At 41.4% G+C, this 20,713-nt stretch overlaps 1 protein-coding gene across 1 annotated transcript in view; it reads right to left on the reverse strand.

Annotated features, from left to right (window-relative positions):
- PEPD (peptidase D) overlaps positions 1 to 20,713 on the reverse strand; it is a 139,750-nt gene that overhangs the window by 11,032 nt on the left and 108,005 nt on the right. Inside the window, exon 13 of the mRNA XM_018086343.2 lies at positions 8,169 to 8,353. Coding sequence (XP_017941832.1) covers positions 8,169 to 8,353 — 185 coding nt within the window. The remainder of the gene's footprint in view (positions 1 to 8,168; positions 8,354 to 20,713) is intronic.

Here is a 20,713-nt window from a genome sequence, read left to right on the forward strand (position 1 = left end):
TTTTTGATATTCCCCCCATCCTATCTCAGCTCTGGGTGGTGTTGGCTCTTGGTTTCATCTCCAGGTCTTTGGATTTTGCGTGTACTGAAGCAGCTACATCTCTGCCACGAGAGCATCTCTAGTGGGCCTTCAGAGAAAGGGTAATACTGCTCAGCTTCTCAAAGCTGAAGAGCAAGCAGGGCACTGGGGGGTGGGCTTGTGGTAAGGAAGACCTACAGTCCCTTTTAACAGGGCCTAGCAAGGTGTTCACCAAGAGACGTGGGAAAGGGATGAAGACAGACAGAGGTGCTGGCTGTGGCTTGTTTGTGGCCATTCACACTCTGAGCAGAGGACAGCCCCAGTCCCATTTGCTGCGAGGCTGAAGGACAAAAGCAGCTGACACAGGGAACAAGCAGAGCAGGGAAGTGACCAAGCTGGGGAGATGACAAAATCCCTTCTTTTGAGAACAGCGTTGGACTAAAGCATACATCAGACTATGGCTTCAGCATCCCACGTGGCATCTGATCTCTGGGCACTCATGACCATCCCAGTAGTCCCCATGCCCAATCAGGTCCAGGGGCTGACAGTTCTCAGCTCTCAGTCTGCTTCAATTTATGAAAAGTAGGACAAATTGAGGATTTTTTTTTAATGACTGAAATACCACGACCCCCAAACAGAAGCTGACGGGTCTGAAACAAGACCTGCTATTTTCCATCAAGTCAAACTCTACTGGGAGCAAAGCTGGGGAAACCTCTCACTGCCATCCATCAGTATGACTCTTCTGCCACTGATGGATTTTCTTCCTTGTGAGGAGGAAACTTGCCCACACTTTGCAGCTAAACAGCACAAGCTTTGTTGTCAACAATCACCACGACCTTGTTTTGTAGCCAGATGAAATGAAGAGTAAAAATGTGGGTGCTGGAGCAGCAGCTCTGTGGGTCTCTGTTTCTGTTTCCATTATATCCTAGAGGCCTGGCCACAGAGCAGGACTCTGCTGCACAACAGGAAAGCATAAACTGATTATTTGCCCCCCAAAAAATGTATAGAATAGTCTAGAAAATATTAATGCCTAGGCATCTAAAAAGAGACTCCCAGTTATATTCTGGGAAAATTACTTTTTGAATAAATTTATTTTCCTGTATATTGCAACAACAAACTGTATCTGAAATTGTTTTCTAAGATGGATTTTATTTGGAGGTACTGCTCACATTTTAAAATTGAGACACTCCTCCCCCAGTGAGCACAGATGTATGACACTGTCATTTGTGACTGTACTCCTGCCAAGAACATTGGATTCCAATTAATGGTTCATCTAAGGTAACAAAAAACAGCATGTCTAGGCAATAAGGAGTGTCAAGGGAACAAGAGAATTATTATGTAAACTGATTTCATTACTATGTAAGCAAAATAAAAGTTCAAATTAAGTGTAGAGTAATATAAAATATAGATCTATTTTCGAAATAAGCAGGGAATTAGGAAGTATCTGCCTATCCCCCAGAAAAATGGCCATGGAAGGCTAGAATCTGCAATATTCCCAGAATATCTCAGTGTAAGGCTGAATTACTCCTTACACTGAGTATAAGGATGAACTGCTCCTAAGCAACCTAGTGGTTAATGGAGGTATATATTGCTCATCACGCACAGGGCCATGACACCACCTAGAGATGCACAGGCACAGGGATGCCAGGGCACCTTCCCCCCCAAAACCACCACCCAGCAGTTTCCTCCAGCCAGGCAGTGGCACCACAGCCACAGCAGACAACACCAGAGCTACTCATGGCTGCAAATACTGACCCGCAGTAAAAGACTCAGGTAGAGACACAAACCAGTTTCTGGTACTTTTTTCCAGCTAAATCATCACAGAACTTTTTGAGCCTGACAAACAGACTGTGCCAGCTGGAATACATCCAGTATACAACAAAGTCCTAACCACTTTACCAAGCTAAGTGCAATCAGGTATTTAAATTAATCAGGATACTAAGATTACACTTGGATAATATGAAATGAACACCGAAGTGAAATCTCAGCTCCTCCACTCCTCCCTACTCTCCCAGTGCACATCCCCAACTTCTAATTAGCTCATTTGCTGCAAAAGGAACGGAGCTGTGTGCAGCTAATAAAATAAAAGTCCCAAATTCCATTTCACTTGTCTCCTGGTCCCTTCTCTCTAAGCCCTTGTTTCACGTGCTGAGTGTTACTAATGAAGATTAGTTTATTCAGTCTATCCCACTTCTCCCCAGCAGCCTGAGCTGCCTGTAGTCACCTGAAGGAACTGCTGTCACTCCTGCCTTTGAAATCAGCAGCAGGTTCCAGAATATGCCCCAAGCACCACATATCACTTGTGGCATTTGCAAGTCAAAGCTTCCACTTCTGCAGGAGAATCTAATTAATAGCTGGAGCTTTTGGGACACATCTCAAAGTTAATAGTGGGGGAATAGAGGGCACACAGTGTTTAACTGGCTATTTTACTTGAAATGTTTTCTTCTTTTCCTTGGTATATTATCAGGTTGCCTAATCATTTTCCTATTATTGCAGGGAATGAGGAAAAGTCACCTGCCACTAATTCGAGGCACTGCTGCCTGATGATTCAGATGGAGTTGAATTTCAATCCATCATTGAGGCTCTGAGCATAACTTCCCATGTAATTTTTGCTTTCTGATCCTCAGATGTCACCAAGCTCCAGTGCTATCACAATGGAAATAATAAATATTTTTTTCTCCTTTTCTTAAGACCTAAGTGTGAGGAAAACAAAGCATAGCAAATAGTAAAAATCATCAAGTTGACAACTACAACATAAACCTGGAAGACGAGGAGAATATTTAGAGAATTCATAAGAAATGAGATAAAGAATTGCAAAAACTACAAACAACACTATTTTAGTACAAGACCAATGACAAGCACCATTTAAAATCTAATGGACAGGTTTTCTTGTGACACACAGAAAGCACACAGAGATGACTGTCTTAAATGAAAGGGCTTTTTCTTTTGTGATAAATACCAATATTAGCAAAAATTGCGTAGCAAAAAACCTCAAGTATACCAATGATACCTTACTTTTACATGTAATTGAAAGCAGAACTCTACTGTCCTGTTTTTTCTCTCCTACTGCACCTAGAATGAATTGTTCAGAAACACACAAGCTCCATTATTGGCTGCTAAATTTTCAGAAATATTTGGACAAAATATATTCAGATAAAAACTCTGCTAGCACACAAAGTCTTTTGCAACAAACCTCAAGAAGTCAAAGAAACATAAGCAAGTATCTCCATCAGAAAAAAATTAATCAGAACTAATGAAACACAAACCAAGCAACTAAAAACCCCAAGTGCAATGACTCTTTCTCAGCAGAGCAGGGAAGCTCTGGTTTGCTGGAGCATGTCTGCACCTTGGCACTGCACTGACAGCACCCGAGCCTTCCCTCCTCTTCTGCCTCTGCTCAGGCTCTAAGTTTCCATAAGCACCCAAAATCCAGCACTGCCTTCACAGGGAAAAGCTGCTGGGAACTGACCACGACTTTTCTGAACACAAGTAAGATGCCACAGCAGGGTAAGAACATCTGTCTAACTCTGGGAGGGGTTTAAACCTCACAGAAGACTCCCAGCTCGCGGGAAACCCTCCTGGCTGGTGTTTGACCCAGCAGGTAACAATAATCACCGTGGATTTCAGTGGTGCCCTGCATGGAAATGCTGTAGAACTGAGAGTTTTCCCCCACCTGTTTCCCTCCTGCACGCTGCCTGCTCCATGGCCCCACAGCACCCTCTGCTATGCAGGAATTCAAAGAATCAAAACCAAAGTGATTCAAGGGGACCCCATGAAGCAGAAGCAGTAGGTTTTTTTTCTCCTAATCTTTTCTCAAGGTGTACAATTGCTTGCAAGAACAAAACCTAAAGTTAAAATCAGCGAAAGGCCCTTTTACTCTTTGCTCATCTAAGTGCCTCCCATACAGGCTGCTTCATGTTTGCAGGTCCTGGGTACACAAAGCTAGAGCAAGGCTTTGCAAGGTTATGGCCAAGTGAAGCAATTTGCATCACTGGGGCCCTACATAACAGCTTTAGGCTTCTTGGTAAATTCACCTCATCCTCTGCTTCTTAAAGGAAAAAACATTAATGCATCATTTGCAATGCTAACCACAAAAAAATGAAATCTTCTGCTTCAGCATAAAGTAGGATACATAAGGAAAATAATTTTTGCCAGAACAAGAAAGGGAACAAGATTATTCCTGTGTTCTCTAGTAGGTTTGGTGACCTAAATCCCCAGACAGTCATCTGGGACCTGGGACTAAGCTTTCTGTTAAAGCCAGACACAGCTTGTGCACCCCTCTGAGTAGCAGGGACGTTCCCACAGCATGCACAGAGATGGAAGCATGTGGATAACTCCAAAAAAACCCTCTAACCCTAATTTGTTGATGCAGAAGAGCAAAGAAAGGATCGCCTTTCCATGAAAATGGAATTAAAAATTTAAACTAAGGTGAATTTTATAATTTAAAAAAAAAAACCAAAACAAAATGAAACTCTTAATTCATAAGATGCTAAAATCACAGCAGTTATTAACCTAACTTAAATTAACTGGCTTATTATTATAAAAAGTCATCAAATGTACTTAGCATTCTTTAGAGCCTTACAGTCAATTAATATAACATGAAATTGAATCAACTCAAGCACCTAGAGACACAGAACCCAGATTTAAATGAAAACCAGCCCCATCTACCCCAGGGTCTGAAAATTTGGGATCACCTACCACAGTTCCTCCATTGCAACGGGCACAAATCCTCATTTATATCCCATATCGAATTTACCCAGAAACAACAGAAAGAATGTGAGGAAACCATCTCCATGATTAAATTTTAGAGCTGAAGCTCGGCCCAGTGGGGTTTTCACCCTTTGAAGCTCTGCCTGACTGAGGGCCAGATTTTCTGAAGTGATTAGTACCACTGGGGCTGGGTTTTCAGAGCTGCTGGAGCTGCAGTCAGGCCCTCAGCAGAGGCAGATGGATTTTCAAAGGAGCGCTCGACGCTCCCTCTCCCTGCGAGGAATTCCACGGCACACGTGGGAGATGTGACTCCCTAAGGAGCCCTTGGCTGCTGAGCACTTCTGAAAACCAGGACCTTTACTCACATCTTTCAATGGGGAAACACTGGCAGTTATACTATTTTGAACATCTTGTCCTAAAATAAGAGTTACCAAAACCCATTTATTTCTGGCCAAAACCGATTATTCTTTATCGCAGCAAAACCGAAACAAAACAAACAAAAAAAAAAAGGAAGTAAAATGTTATATTTTCTAATATCCTAGAGTATGCTCTCTTGCAGAAAATCTGCAAGCATTTTACGGTGTTTGTCAAAGAGGAAGAAAGTGCTTGTTCAATGCTGCATGTCAAAGAAGCTTACTGGAAAAGATGAAAACTTATTATTGCCAATTTTGAAAAAAGAAATCTTTGGCTACCAATGAATAACTAATCTAAGCTAACAATGTCTGGAAATAGTTTTTTTGGAACACACAAAACTTTGTGACGGATAAAAATTAGGAAATTAACGTTTATTGTATTATTTCAAATGTAACTGTTTACACTTGAGGAAAAAATAATGGAATAATATCCACTTGGAAAGTTTTTATTTTTAAAAAATCCTTTGTAATACTCCCAGAAATTTCCTCGGCCAAAAGCAAAGAAGTTGCTTTTTAACCAGCTAGAAAAAAAGAGCATGATACTACAGGCATGGGCTCAGTGTACAATAAACACCAAAATGGCTTTATGAAATTCCTTGTGAAGACCTCACTAGCTGGTAGACATTTAAAATGCATCACAAACCACTCCATAGTGTAGTAGATGCCTTCAAAATGTGTCTTCTCACGAGACAAGGAGGCCTGGACAACAAACCTTCTCCCTTTCAGCACAGACACGCCTCACACCCGCACGGAAGGTGCCCAGTTGCTCACGTTTGGATTTATTGTCCCCTGAGCCCCACGGTCCCCCCGTGCCCCACATGAGGCCCTCAGGCCCAGAGGAGCCCAGTGAAGCTCAGCCCACCACCAGGCTTCTGGTGGGTGTTTTCCACCCCCAGGTGCCCCAACGCTCACCTCAGACAAACAGCCCAACAGAAGGTGCCTCATGCTTTGGGTCAGACACAAGTGACGGGTCTAACAGAGGTGAAATTAATGCTGCAGAACCCAGAATTCATAATTTTTCAAACTAAAGGTGATGCCACACACCCATCTCTGTGCACATTTATATGCAAATACAGAATAGAAAATTAGCTATTTACTCGTGGGCTTTCATATGTGCTTCCTCCATATTCAAGAAATTTGCTATTTAGGATTAAATTTTGAAAGCAAATTAGCCATGCAAAAATTCTTAATGTAAGGAATAATTTTAATATTTGCAGGTATAAAATTCTACACAGAGCTTGGGCATTTTTACATACAGTAAGTATGAAACTGGAGAGCCTAATTCATTTGACAATCCAATTCCTATATGCATTTTTATCTGCAACAGGTTGCTCTTTCAAAACCGTGGATTCATCTGTTTGTTTTCAAAAAATCACCCTTAAATTTAATACACCCCAAAACGATGTACCAGATAATTTACAATTATAAATTCGGTCGTATGAAACTAAAAATTAGTTTCAAAAAATGATTCTATACCTTGTCTACTGCACTACTGAAATCAGACAAAACTGAAACTACAGTTTTTAAATAAAAACCAAGCACGGTAACTTTGCACTCTCAGACTGTTCTCCCTCGTTCCTAAAATTTAGTTATCTCTTTACCCTACCAAGTCTTGAGCATGTGTTTTAGTCCACCAAATTCAGAAAGGGTATTCACAACACAAGTGAAAACAATCCAAGCAAAGGCATGTGACAGCAGGGTCCTGGATTTTTAAGTCCATGAACTCTCCAAGGAATCCCAATCCTTGTGCTTTGCTGAATGTCTGTACTTGTACAGAGAGAATGCACCTGGGAGGGACAGAGGGGCAAACATCCACCCTTCATCTGCAGAAACCTTCCAATCACTATAGGGCTGCTTTTGATTTTTGTTTCATTTTTATTACATGTAAATTTATTAGCTGGTGCTAATACATCGTTATCACAATATTGTGCCTCAGCAATAATTATACTGTGAACATAATGTGTACCCTCAAGTATTTAATATTGTTTCTCCCCTGCCTGCAAGTGAACCAGCGACAGCAGCTGTTCCCCTAACATGAATAAGCTCCAAAATATGCTTAAACTTCACCTACAAAGTTCTTAGTTTCTTTTGCAGTTTCTTGTAAAAGAACAGCTTACATATGAGAGAAGACAAACGATTAATTTTGTACTGAATTACTTGAAAACCCTTAAACAGTTAGCCTCAAATAACCACGACCTAACACTCAGAAAAGCCTCCTGAAATATGTCTGAAGCTGCTGTAAACTTCCTTTCTTTATTGAAACCTTAAGTTCAATTCCCCTTGGAGATTTTTATTTCTTTAGTTATCATTGCAAACATATTGCCATTAATTGGTTACAGAATTTTACCTATTCTGCTTTCGGATTGCAGTTGTGAATCACCAAGTTAATTCAAGGGAAAAGACAATCATTCTGTGCTTTCTGCAGAAACTCAGAGTACAAGAGCTTAGGCTTTCACATTTGCAAAGACTGGAAGACTGGAGGGATTTTTTTTTCTCTCTGTTCTCATCCCAGGACAATTCATCTACAGTGGTGTCCGTGCTGACACTGGATATCAAAGTTCAAGACAGGGATAATGTTTCCATATCACAGAGCCATCAGGATATACTGCCCAGGTGCAGCAGTGGGCTCCTGCAGCTGTCTCACATCTGGAATGGAGCAAGTGAGTCTTGCTTCAGGCCTCAGGTAGCCCGAGATGCTCTGCCACAGCACAGGGTACACTAGAATGGTATCAATGACTCACAGAGCAACAACACTATGTATGTAGGAACTGGACAGATTAAAAATGCCCAAAGGGTGGCATCAGTTCACTTCTCCCCATAAATAATTTATATTTTAATGGACTAATAGATTTCCTCAAAGTAAATTGCATAAAATACCACACCCAAAAAAAAAAAGAGACACTTAAATGTGCATTTGCTCCACCCCTGAGAGGATGAAACTAGGTAACCATGCACAGAGAACAAGAAAAGCTGATTGAATTGAGAGGGGATGATGTGCAGGGGAGTTGGGAAGGGACCAGCACTAACCTCTGGGTAGCCTCCAACGTCATGCACGTCGATTCCAAGTAGGTGTCCAAGTCCGTGTGGCATAAATACTGCACCCAGATGAACCTTCACCATGTCATCTACGTTGCCTTTCAGAATGCCAATTCTGGTCAGCTCCTCCAGATGGACTCTGTCAGCCAGGCGGTGCATGTCAGGCCAGGAGACCCCTTGGAGAGCAGAAACCAGCAGCTGAGTTAACAATTGCTGCAAGTTTGGAACAACGGCTTTCAAAAAACAGATGTAACACGTGCCCTTTGTTTTTATAAAAAAACAAAGGTGGAAAGAGCAACTACATTAGCACAAAAATACTTTGAATGAGACAAAGCTGTTTTAACACACCTGCAAAGTACAGAAAACTACAAACGGGAGAAACAGCAGCACCTCATAATCCAGACCCACACGAAAAAATATTAAGAGACTGTATCTAAGCATGTATATACAAATGTAAATGTATCAGTGAGTCTTCTGTAAGAATGTTAAGTGTAGAATGCAGTTATTTAAAAGGCAGAGCATTAAATATTACTATGCCATTATTTTCGATAATGATCACACTACTTTAGAACATTTGAGGTGGACAGTACTTTTCTACGTACGCTGAAGATTTAAAGCCCACATCTTCCTGGCAAAGACACTCTCCAGAAATTAATGATTCCCTTGTGTTAATGGGCTGTGTAAAACACAAATCCTCTAATACGTGTACTAAAACAGCATTACAAAATACTGTTGGTTGACTAGAGACAGAGTGCCAGGATACATTAGATTGCTATTATTTGGTATAGGATACAATTTTGTTTGACAAACTGCTGGGGGGAGGAGGGAGGAAGAAAGCGGCTCTTTTGTTAGTAACACAGTGCTGTCTTAATTAGTTCACCATGGCTTTGAGTCATCATCAACAGAGCAGTTGCAGAGTCAAGACAACTAGGGCTAAGGTACAGTAGAAGAATGTTTTCCTTGTTCAATTTTGGCATGATTAAACAAATAAGAAATGAGCAATTTTTAAAGCCAAACCACCATCAAGTTCCATTTGCTTTAATCCAGTTAAACACGCAGCTCTAGGGTCTCGTGAACGTGAATGTCATATCTTAATTACATTAGCACTTTCTGCTGAAAGTACTGAGGCTTCAAAGCCTGAAATGAAATCATCCTATGGGAGTGCTTAAATAACATTCAGCTGTCTGCTGTGGCTCTGATATGAAGATCAGGACCAAACTGGTCAGCACGTGGCTGCTCTGCCTCGCACACCGTCCACCTTTGCGCTGCCGCGGGCGCCGGCTGGGATCCAGCTCTGTGTGTCAGGCAGCCTCCCCTCCCCAGCACACTGCTCAGGGACCAAACCTTGGGATCCAGCTCTGTGTGTCAGGCAGCCTCCCCTCCCCAGCACACTGCTCGGGGACCAAACCTTGGGATCCAGCTCTGTGTGTCAGGCAGCCTCCTCTCCCAGCACACTGCTTGGGGACCAAACCTTGGGATCCAGCTCTGTGTGTCAGGCAGCCTCCTCTCCCAGCACACTGCTTGGGGACCAAACCTTGGGATCCAGCTCTGTGTGTCAGGCAGCCTCCCCTCCCAGCACACTGCTCAGGGACCAAACCTTTAGCCTGCTGCCTGCAGGCTCGTCCCTGCCAAGCAAGGCCACAAGGCAGAGGGACAGGCACAATATGCTGCACAAACCCCCAGTGCTGCCTCGTCACAAAAGCCAGCAGTGCCCAAGTGAGTGATGCTCACCCATGAAATGTGTGCGGTCTTCCTGGTCAAAATGTGCTATTTCTGTGGATTCCTACTTTAAAAAGGAATTTAGATTTTTCATTTAATAAGAACCAATAAAACTATAACTAGTTGTTCTTTGACAACCATGTTCAACATAACTGTATTTTACAATAATTTATCTTTCTGAATGTTTGATTGCATTGTAATTTTCACCTCCCTAGATTCACCTGTGTTTCACAGCTCTCTCACATTAGGCTCCAATCTATTGTATGATAAATTGAAATCGTTACAATCTGTCACATCAATATCATGGATATCACACTGGAAGTATTAGTGAATCACAGTCGCTTTCCTGTTTATTTTATAGCTGTGAGAATACAGAATTTCTGTGTCTAAGTCCAAGTTCAGCTTCTGCACTTTGCAGTCAACTCTAACTGTTCTAAAAGTCTTTAATCTCCTTTCTGGGGACACTAGATGTTCTTTTGAGCTCTCTCCCATGATATCTTAGCTGAGTATTACTACAAGTCATCTATTTTCATCCCCATAACTGCAAAGCCACATGTAATGTCTGACCCTGGTCAACTATTTGAAGCCTCATCTTCTCTTGATACAAATGAAGGTCAGAACTCCATGGCTGTAAGACAAAACACAACCATATCCCAGATGCTCTGAATCAAGTTAAGATGAGGTGCCTGAGAAAACTGGACATGAGGTGCCTGTTGTTTGCAGCACAGCTCTCCTCTGCAGCTCTGCTGGTACTGTTGGTCTCACTCCAAACCCACAGACTCCACTTAAAGAGACACAGCCACCTCTGTCAAACTTAGGAAGAGATAAAAAAATCAAACTGATCAGAAATAAAACCAGCAAAACCACATATCCATTTGTCTGCAGATGTTTAACAGAGCAAATGAATGATGCTACTGCTCTAACTGAACAGACAGCCATGGCTGTAAATCCTGAATATTTCTGGGCACTGAACAAATCCAATAGAGCCCCTCCTTCCCTCGCCTTTACCTCTTTCTTTCTCACTGACATAAAGTGTAACTATTTCCCCTCCCCTCCTCCTGCCCAGAGCTCTGCATTCCCCATCTGTCTTGGCTTTCATATCTTATCTGTTCCACTAGAGACTGAGGACAACAAAAAGCTCTACTGCGAAATAAATAATGAGGCTGGGTGGAAAATCTGCAGCTTTGGACTCTCTCCTGGAACCAGGGCAGTGCTTCAGACAGAGCCCAGCAAAAAGGCTCTGGACCACTCTGGACCACTCTGCCCCATCCTGCCAGTGCCATCCGTTTGGCTGGAGATGGGAAGCACGTGAGCTCCAGCTCTCTCCTGAATGCTGCAGGACCTGCAGATGGCACCAGGGCAGCTCTGGGCAGAGGGAAATTAAGCTTCTGCTGGAGGCACCCACTAAATAACAGAAATCTTGGTTTACAAATAAATAGGTGCTCGAATAGTCTTAATTAAAAAGCAAAGTTCAGAGATAGATTGAATTTATATTCTGTTGAATTTATATTCTATTGTCTGGCTCCATGTTTTATTCAATTATGACTATGGTGTGGTAGTATTAGGCCACCCCCCTCCAAGACACTTAACCTACAAGCCTTGTATAATATACTCATACATACAATTACTTGTGTGCTAAGACAAAATATGAGGACATTTTTGAGCTGACTAGAGACAGTGAATTAAGTGGAGTGACTTTTCTGGTCTTCACTTAAAAAATGGTCATAACCGTGTCTTGTTTGATATGAGAGGATTCCCATCATGCTACAAATAAACTTTAACAATAAGGTATAAACAAGCTTTCCCCTCTTTTTTCAAATAGGCAATTTGGCAAAAGAAAGAGGATCTAAATGTGAATCTTCAAATATTTCCTACTATCTTTACAATCTTAAAAACATTAACTTTGTGAAGAGAAAGAACTACTTTACAGTAGTAAGGCAATTAGTTAAAAGTATAAAACAAAATTTACTGAAAACAGGGAGCCATCATAATTCAAGAAAGGTCTCTTAGTCCATTTTATACAAAAGTAAATGAATATGTTGTATACATTTAATATAAACAGAAATATACAACTCTTTAAAAAAGTTATTTTTCTTTTTAAAAAGTTATTTTAAATCTAAAATTGTATTAGTTTTATCTGGCAATGGGAATCTTTATAATACAATGGCTTGTGCAAGCCCAGCTGTCTCTGAGATGGACTGGCATGTCTGCACTCAAGTGTCATTTAGTCAACTTTAAGAGCAGAAGTCCTTAAGTTCTGCTAATCTAATTTTCCTTTGTAGACACTGAACTTCCAATCATTGCAAAACGTGGAGAAAGGAGGAAAAATTAACGACCAGGACTGATAGCTTGATCAAGTTGATAAGTGGATTAAGAAAGCCACGAACAGAACTTTTTGGTACTCTCACATGACGTGCAATTCAACAATCTGGACATGCCACAAGGTCCTGCAGTGAGAGTATGCGAGGCCAGAGACACCTTTGTTGTGCTCAGCTGTCTGTGCACACATCTGTGTGTGGAAAGCTCTAGCATGGCCAAGGAAACAATGACGGAGAAGGCTCTGTGTGGGCAGCCAGGGAACAATCTGCCCAACAGACTGCAGACTTGCAGATGTGAAGGAAAACACACCAGCTAAACAATGCTGAATGAACACCATTTTGTACTAAGAATCCTTAACACATGGGGGCTACTTGATGTGCAGGCACTTCAGTTTTTGGATTACTGGTGGTCCGGCGGGGAGCTCTGTGCAAGCTGATGCAGCAGAAGTCAAATACCATATCAGCATTCTTGTAGGGAGAAAAAGCAGTCAAAAAACAACTAAAAACCACAACAAAACAACTTCCACACAAGTTACTGTAGCATCAGTGATGTGAGTTACTGCAGTAGCTGACTTTTGCAACACCAGCCAGCACTAATGTCCCACCACCAATCACTCACTGGGATGTTTTATTCATATACTATTCAGGACTATTATTTTTAAGCTTTGGTGAAGTTTAGCATAGTTGCAGACATGCTTTCTGTGTAAAAATGTTTATGACAGTTGCAGATGAGCTTTTTGTGAAAAAAGGTTAGTTCCATTATTATCTTTAAGCCAATTTATAAACCAATTATAGTCCACTGACAGATGAGGTTTAAAAAGCTAGATTGGAGGGTCCTTGGACTTTGACAGCTTATACCAAAAAGAGTCTGTACTTAGGAAAATCTGCTGATGAGGTGTCTGCTCCCTTCTTAATTCTCTGCCAAATGAGATAGTGGGTAATACAGGTCAGTGAGCCAGCCAGTGGCTCCCCAGCAAGGCTCAGTTACCACGGCTCACGGGGCTGTGATTCGTTACCTGCCGTGCAGCACATGCTTGGGCAAGAGACCAGGGCAAAAAGCACCTTTTACAGCAACCAAAGCACTTGAGATTCCTTGAGATATATGGTGAATGAACGACATAGCACCGACCAGACAGTGGAGATAATGAAACATGAAAGATCACGGAAAACATAAAACCACAGAGGTTATTGGTCTTCAGACACCATGCAAGCAGTATAACAGAGGTTTGCAGATATTGAGAAATGGCAAACTCAATGCATTAAATTTGCTGAAAGAGGTTTTTTTAGAATTTATTCCCATCAACTCAAATGATATTGATACTCCTAGATACTACTGTGACAGAAAAGAAAAAGATAAAATGAATATTGTTTTACTTCCTAAAAATATTTCCTCTCTAATTGTCTGTTTGCCAAACCCACAAAATTTCAGATAAAACACCACGTTTTAGGAACTCAGAAATATCATATAAGGATCTCTGCAATAATCTGCGACCTCTTTGATCACACTATCAATGAAGAAGATATTTTTTTCCCCTCCAACCCCCCAAAAAAGAAAGAAATGCTTTTAGTGAAACCAGAAATCAAAAGCACCCCTATCTTTTAACAAACATACCATAACTTTTTAAGCAGTAGAATTATAAAGATGAGTTGCTATAACACATCATGCTATAAACTGCTCCTCAGTCCCTGTTAACTTACTGGTATTTTCATTCTAGAGATTATTCTCTGATGTTTTATTAGAAGCCATTTGAAAACATAAAGTAGAAACAGCATACAAAAGTAATTTAAAATTACTGCATGGTATTTAGCCACTTTGGTCAGAAAGTACTATGAAAAGGCCTAACAGGATTTTTTTGGCCACTGCTTAGGGTACTTTGTGGTTGTAATGTGACAATGATTAAACCACAAATGATTTAACAGGGTTTTTTTGTTGTTGTGGGGTGGGGTTTTTTTGCCAGCACAGATGTCACAATCTTACTAAAAAAACGAGTATGGCAAGGTTGTAGTAACTTCTCCCCAAATTGTGCTAAGGTTAAGTTACATTTAATTTCTGAGTGTCCACAGACAAGGGCAAAAGGCCCAATGTCCCCTGGCAGTGCCACTGAAATGCAGACAGAACACACAATCCCAGTCCAGCCAGTAACCCACTGGAACAGATTAAAATCTGCCAACTGGCAGTGATCATATCAGATATAAAACAATAGGTCTTTAAAAATTCCAATCAAACCCAGTTTAGAAAACAAACCAAAACAACATTTAAATACTAAAAACAATTATTTCTTCCCTCTTCACTTGGGTGCTAGAGAAACATTTGTCGTATTTGTGATTTTCATGCTTTCCTTTTGGCCCACTAAAGGAAATATTCAGTAGTTGCTTAGTCTTTGAGCTTGGTTTCTTGCAGCACCAAGTAAGGCAACTCTGCCATGGTGAAAGAAACCCAAATGCTGTGTTCAAACACTGGCACAGTCTGGGCAACAGTGAAGCAGTTCAAAGCTTCATATGCTGTGTAGGTAACTACCTGTAGCCTCCTGGGGTCAGCCTTAGATGGCTGCATGGATGCCTAACTCAGGGACACAATTTTAGACTCTATTTTACAGCTGTAGCATGGCCTCAACTGGCTACCATATGATGAGAAGAGCCTGTTAACTTTCCCATCCCAAAAGGATGGGAGTTTGCTGCTGTGTCACACCCACAAATACCCGCAGTTCTGACTGCAGGGATTACCAGACCTGACCCTGCCCTGTGCCTTGAATCCCAGTGCCACAGCTCCAGACCAGGATGGACTCCTTCAAAAGCCATCCCTCTATTCCTCAGCAAGATGCTGGACTCCTGGCAGGAGTGAGAGCTACTGAAGGGAAACAGAGATTACTCCCCATCACCTCTGAAACTTGGACCTCTTTTTCAAAAGGCTGAACAGCACTGTGCTATTCAGTTGTACCATGACATTTCTTTTGCATCAGTCTGATGGAACTTTTCAGCAGTAAATCTATCCTGCCTATTATAAACCCTGCACGAGATGAGCTATCACACATCAGAGGCAACATCAGGATAACAGCCTGCCACATGGAGACATCAAGAAAAGCAATATGAATAGATGCAGACGTGGAGCAAGAGATTTTTTCCATGTCTGGGTGCAGCACTGGGATTGAGCAGTGCTGGCAGACAACGTGGATTTTACCTATTTGTTCCTTCCAAATAGGTGCATGTTGAAAAGAGGAGGAAAAAGACTGGGGGAATGAGGGAAGTGCTTGGAGGGAGTGATTGCAGTTTGGAAAGTTAGCAATCTTTGAAGCTCAGAAAAGACTCTGTTTAGATAAGATTCGGGGCAAACACCATAATCTATGTCTAGCAGGTTTGCACTCTGACAGCTACAGCTGATGCAGTGTCAAGATTGAAGGACTTATGAACTTTGTACTTCAACTCAAATTACAATGTATAACAAGTGCATTTTCTGAACACTGAGCTGGGGGAAAATCAGTGCACATCAGACCAGATGCAGGTGGCTTATTCCCTCAAAGTCACTGTTAAAAGCAAAATTGTACAATGGTACAATATTACAACGTGTTACAATTAGGAAAAAAGGATTGAAAAAAAAAAAAAGCCTTAAACCAAACCCCATTCACTACAGAAAGGAAACCTGCAGCTGATTTAGGCTGAGTCAGTAAAGATGTCTAAGTGCGTTTGCCTTGTGCAAGTCACACCTCTGAAGAAAAGATCCGCACGTTCAGCCGAGCTGGAGAGCTGCAGGTTTGCCCCCAGATGCTGCTCAGAGATCTCAACCTGAGAGGGACTTCTGGGCAGAAAGGCCCAACTGTTTCAAAGTGTCTGTTTTTATCCACTTAGCAGTAACTGGGCACTGCTCTGTGCTCCCGGGCGCTGCGGCGGTCACTGTTTGCAGGGGCCGGCTCCCGCGCTGTCACGGCGGGGAAGAGCAGCTCCCAGAAGGTTTGCAGTCAGAAATCCTGCATTTCAACAGGATCTGCTGAATTTGGCAGAAAATATTGCCTTTTCCTTCACCTCTTGCTTGGGTTGCTGCTGTTCAGGGCACGGTTAGGTGACATGACCAACCATGAGGGCTCCAGTAATCAATGGCACCATTTCTGTTTAGTACCTTGCAAGAATCAAGAATTCCAACTTGATTGTCAGTACCTTCAGGTTTTTTTCCCTAAGCAGTAGCAATGCTTTAAGCATTTATACTGACCAAACCAAAATTAACTTACCACAGAAAGCTATACTACCTTTGCTGGGTCAATCTTGGAGAGCCAGTATTCAAAGGGAAACTTGTGAACATCAATGCCAGCAAGAAATACACAACCAACTCCATTCAATAGAAAAGGGAGAGAGCAGACTACAAATAGCTTTTTAAAACATATATTAACAAGATTTACTTTCCAATCTGTCTTTTAACACAATAACACATTCCAAACTGCAAGGGGGGAAAAAATAATACTGCAGCGTCATTCAGCAAGATTTGTGAATATTAAGTACTGGTTACAACATGCCCTGCAAGCATTTTTCTTCAGAGGAATTGGTATAAAATCTTTAACTTCTGTCATTAATGTTTTATTTCTGAGGATAATTGTTTTGCTTCAAATATTACAGCAGACTAATAATGATTGGCAGTGCTTTGCCTAAAATATGACAATCTGAATGGGAATAATTCATAGGGGCATTTTGAAATTATACAAGCTGTAAAAAAGATCATGCTCTCACAACCTTCCCTGTTGTGCTTTTGTCAAAAATTCCACTTTACAGTCCAGTTTCTTTCTAAAAATTAATCAAAATCAGCTACTGTTTTTATATAGCAAAATAGAGAAGCATGCCCATATGGTGTTCTACTAAGCATAACTCTGGACTACACAAAACAAAACTCAAATGACTTCCATGCAAAAAGCATCCACTGCATGTGAATAAGAACCTTGCTTGTACTTAACTTGAAAGGAATAATTATTAATTACAGCTACAGTTATTTTCTTTAGGTATAATACACTTCAATCCTAGTTGGATACAGTAACAATTACCCTAAAGCCGTATATTCAAAACCAAAAATAAATCTGAATTCTAAGGAAGTTACAGAACTGTCATGGACAAAAAGAAGCAGTAATCTGTGAAGTTGCAAATTTTGAATTTGTATATGTTTGTAAGTCCAACTCTGCTCAACTTAATAACAGAAACAACTGCTGGTAATGTGATCTGCAATGTCAAATAGGTAACCTAGCTATTAGTTTCCAATTAAACAGTTCTTTAACTGAGTTATTCTAATCCTTGGTCTTATTACTATCCTACCTGAGTTGAATTCTTCACTATTCTTTCTTAATGAGAGGCATTTTATTAGAACCTAGAAAAGGGAATCATACTGCTACTCTGAATTCAAATCCCAGCACTTTTTGTTGTCTAAAAGAGGTTATTTATGAAACCAGTACTGGGTCACTGAACCTGCCTCCTCTTGACAGTCTCACTGAAAGAACTGTGCCTCAATCTTTAGGTACCAAAGGAGTACACACCACCCAAAGTTTACATTCTGCTGTTCAAAAATACAGACCATTCACCCTCTAAGGTCCCCGGGCTCACCTCTCTACCTCCATCAGCACAACTTCAATCCTTCAGCATCAGGCAAAAAGGGAGGAGGGAAAGCACTGGAAAACTAAGTGGCTGCTTTGTTTTGTCCTCCTGATTCACAGCATTCCTTGGAAGGAAGTACATGGGAAAACTAGCTAAGACAAAAGCAGATAGGAAGCTACACCAACAAACCCCGAAGAAATCAGGAGAAAAGCACAAAACGTGGACACAGAGTTTCACACAGCAGCTCAACTCCTGTGCAGTTACAGCTGCCCAGACAAAGACCACGTGGGACTAACTTTGTTCTGCATCTTGCACCTACAAATACACAAGGACTTCTTTGGTCCTCTGCTACCAAGGGGAAACCAGGAGTGGCCAATGATCCAACTCCAGGCAGGACTGCAGCAGCGACCCAAAATAACACACTGAGCCTGGTTTCAAGCTGTGTAGGGAGATGACACACCGTGGACAAGTCATGTTTCATCCTAGACAACTCCCAAGGACTGTTTCTCCTGGTCTTCAGAGGAAGTCCTCAGAGTCAGACCCACAGAAGGGCCTAATGCTCGTCTCTGAATCATTCTGTACCTCACACTGTTGGGTCCTAAATCGTCTGAACATGAGAAAGAAATGACAGAGTGGAAGGGCTGCTCCTAACTTTAGAGCAACACCTTCAGGCACCTCTTCTCAACAGCAAAATCAGGACTTGACCCAGAGAGGCAGGTGGAACAAAGACAGAGGAGGGACCAGCAGCTACAGAGAACTTTCTGAACTTCAAGCCAGACGCTGCTGCCCTGGCTGTTCCAACCCACTCCCCTCAGCCTCTTTACCTCAGAACACCTCAGTCCTTTGGGAACTACTTACTTCTTGCATTTACAGCACTTCTGGTAGGCTCTAAGGATCAGCTGATATCTACATGATTAATAAAAGCATCTTTTACTTGCTTGCCACGTGGGTTTACTTCTTGCTCAAAGATTATATGGCTCAAAGATTATTTGGCAATCCTGGCATCAATGGTTGATCTTTGATCCTGGAAGATGAGATTTTAGAGCTTAAAGAACTCATGTCTTTAAGTGAAACTTGATTTCTGGGAAAACTAAAACTCGGGCAAGGAATTTTCCAGCCCTAACATGGAGAAACCTCCATCTTGTGTTATCAGAGATGTTGGCCCCGGGACAGAGATTTTCTTCAAGATGTTCCTCTACAGCATTTATCAGAAAAGCAAAGCCTGAAAGCCAGAAGCAAGACAATACTCACTGTCTGGGACAGTAAAATGCAGAATTTGGGGATATTCATATAAGATGAGCTCCAACTTGAAAAAAATGCAGAGATATAAATTCTATAGGGAGATCCTGTAGTAATGTCAGTGTCATGAGGAGGAAAGCTTTCACACTGCACGTGACCTGACGTGGTGAACAACTACTTCTGTGCATATTTGGAACCCTTTTTCATGCTTCATTTTATTGAAACAAACAACCATCAATCAGCAAACATCCCCAGCTGCATAGTTAATGCCTGAATGCAATTTCGATTCAATGGGGACTTTGGATATACAAGCTTTTTAAATCATATAAATGTAGAGATAGGGACTTGAGTGGCTGCCAACCTGGCCTTACTCAACTGTTCCTTGGGAGCAGTTTGCTAGGCAAAGAGATCTTTTTTGAATCTGGAATTTAGGACAATAGACCTTATGGATCGAGGTGCTTTCGCTCCTTCTTCCTTGCACCCCAAATACTAATGAGTATAACTTAAGAGGTTGAAAGAAGGTTTTTTTCCGTTAGTTTTTTAAACACAAACAAGTTTTGCACTAGTACCAGGAATGCTAAGCACAACAAACTCCCTTCCTTCCCCTTCTCCAGTGATTTTCCATTACTCTACAGAGAAGACACAGAGCAATGCTTGGAGGTCCCAGTATGCAATTGCAAAGGGATGAAAATGGAAAGTATGTGATTGCTCCAATATTTAGGTCGTTAATCTTTAAGACTCTGTTTATGCTCTAGTGCATTAATCCAAACTAGTTTTAATTGCAAAGCTGAAAGACAAGCATACTTCCATTTTAGTTCTTCTCCACACAGTAGCACTTTCATATATTTGAAAAACTTCAATGTTTCTATAAATAGAAACCATATATAGAAACTTTTTATATGTAGCAACCATACTGTCCTCATCAGCTAGGAAGTAAATTTAAAGAACTCCAATTATTAATATTCTCTAAATGCTTAAGATAATAACCCAAATAATAAATAGCAGCAGTCACTCGAGAGGCTGTACATGGTATAAATACACAGTCATTTGCTAAAGGATAAAGGAGAAGCTACTCCTCAGAAACTTCCCTAACATGACTGGACTCTTGTGTACCCCTGACAGTAAAGTATGAGCCTGAGAACACAGCCATGCCCAGAGCTGGGCTAAGTGGGAATGCACTTCACACACAGACACTCAGGCACTGATCAGCAGCAGCATCTCCTTTGCTGGTATCACTGGCATTTCCATGTGCATGTTTCAGAACATAGTGTGGAGTCATTTAGGTTAGGAGGGACGCCAGAAGGTACCAAATCCTGGCTCAGAGTAGGGATAACTTGAAAGCTAAGATCATGTTTCTTCAACAACTTGTTTTCTAGAAATTTTAGAGAGGGGCTTACAGCAAAACAAATTATTTTACACCTTTCTTCAAATGGATTTATATTAATGCCAAAGAGCAAACAATGCTGGTCTCCCAGGTGTAACTAGTGACAAATGATGGATTACAAAGCTAATACACTGACATTGGATCTAACTTTTGCAGCGGAGATAAAGAACGGACTGAGACAGATTTGGGAACCATGCACATGTGGCCTTTCCAATCCTGCAGATCTTTCCACTATCAACAGACATGTCCAACTTGCTCACAAAAGGTTCTAATCTAGCCCTGCACTTCAGGCTTTCAAATACTACCATGCAGCA

This window comes from Manacus vitellinus, unplaced genomic scaffold (genome assembly GCF_001715985.3).
Source record: "Manacus vitellinus isolate BGI_N305 unplaced genomic scaffold, ASM171598v3 scaffold_10_pilon, whole genome shotgun sequence".
Taxonomy (NCBI): domain Eukaryota; kingdom Metazoa; phylum Chordata; class Aves; order Passeriformes; family Pipridae; genus Manacus; species Manacus vitellinus.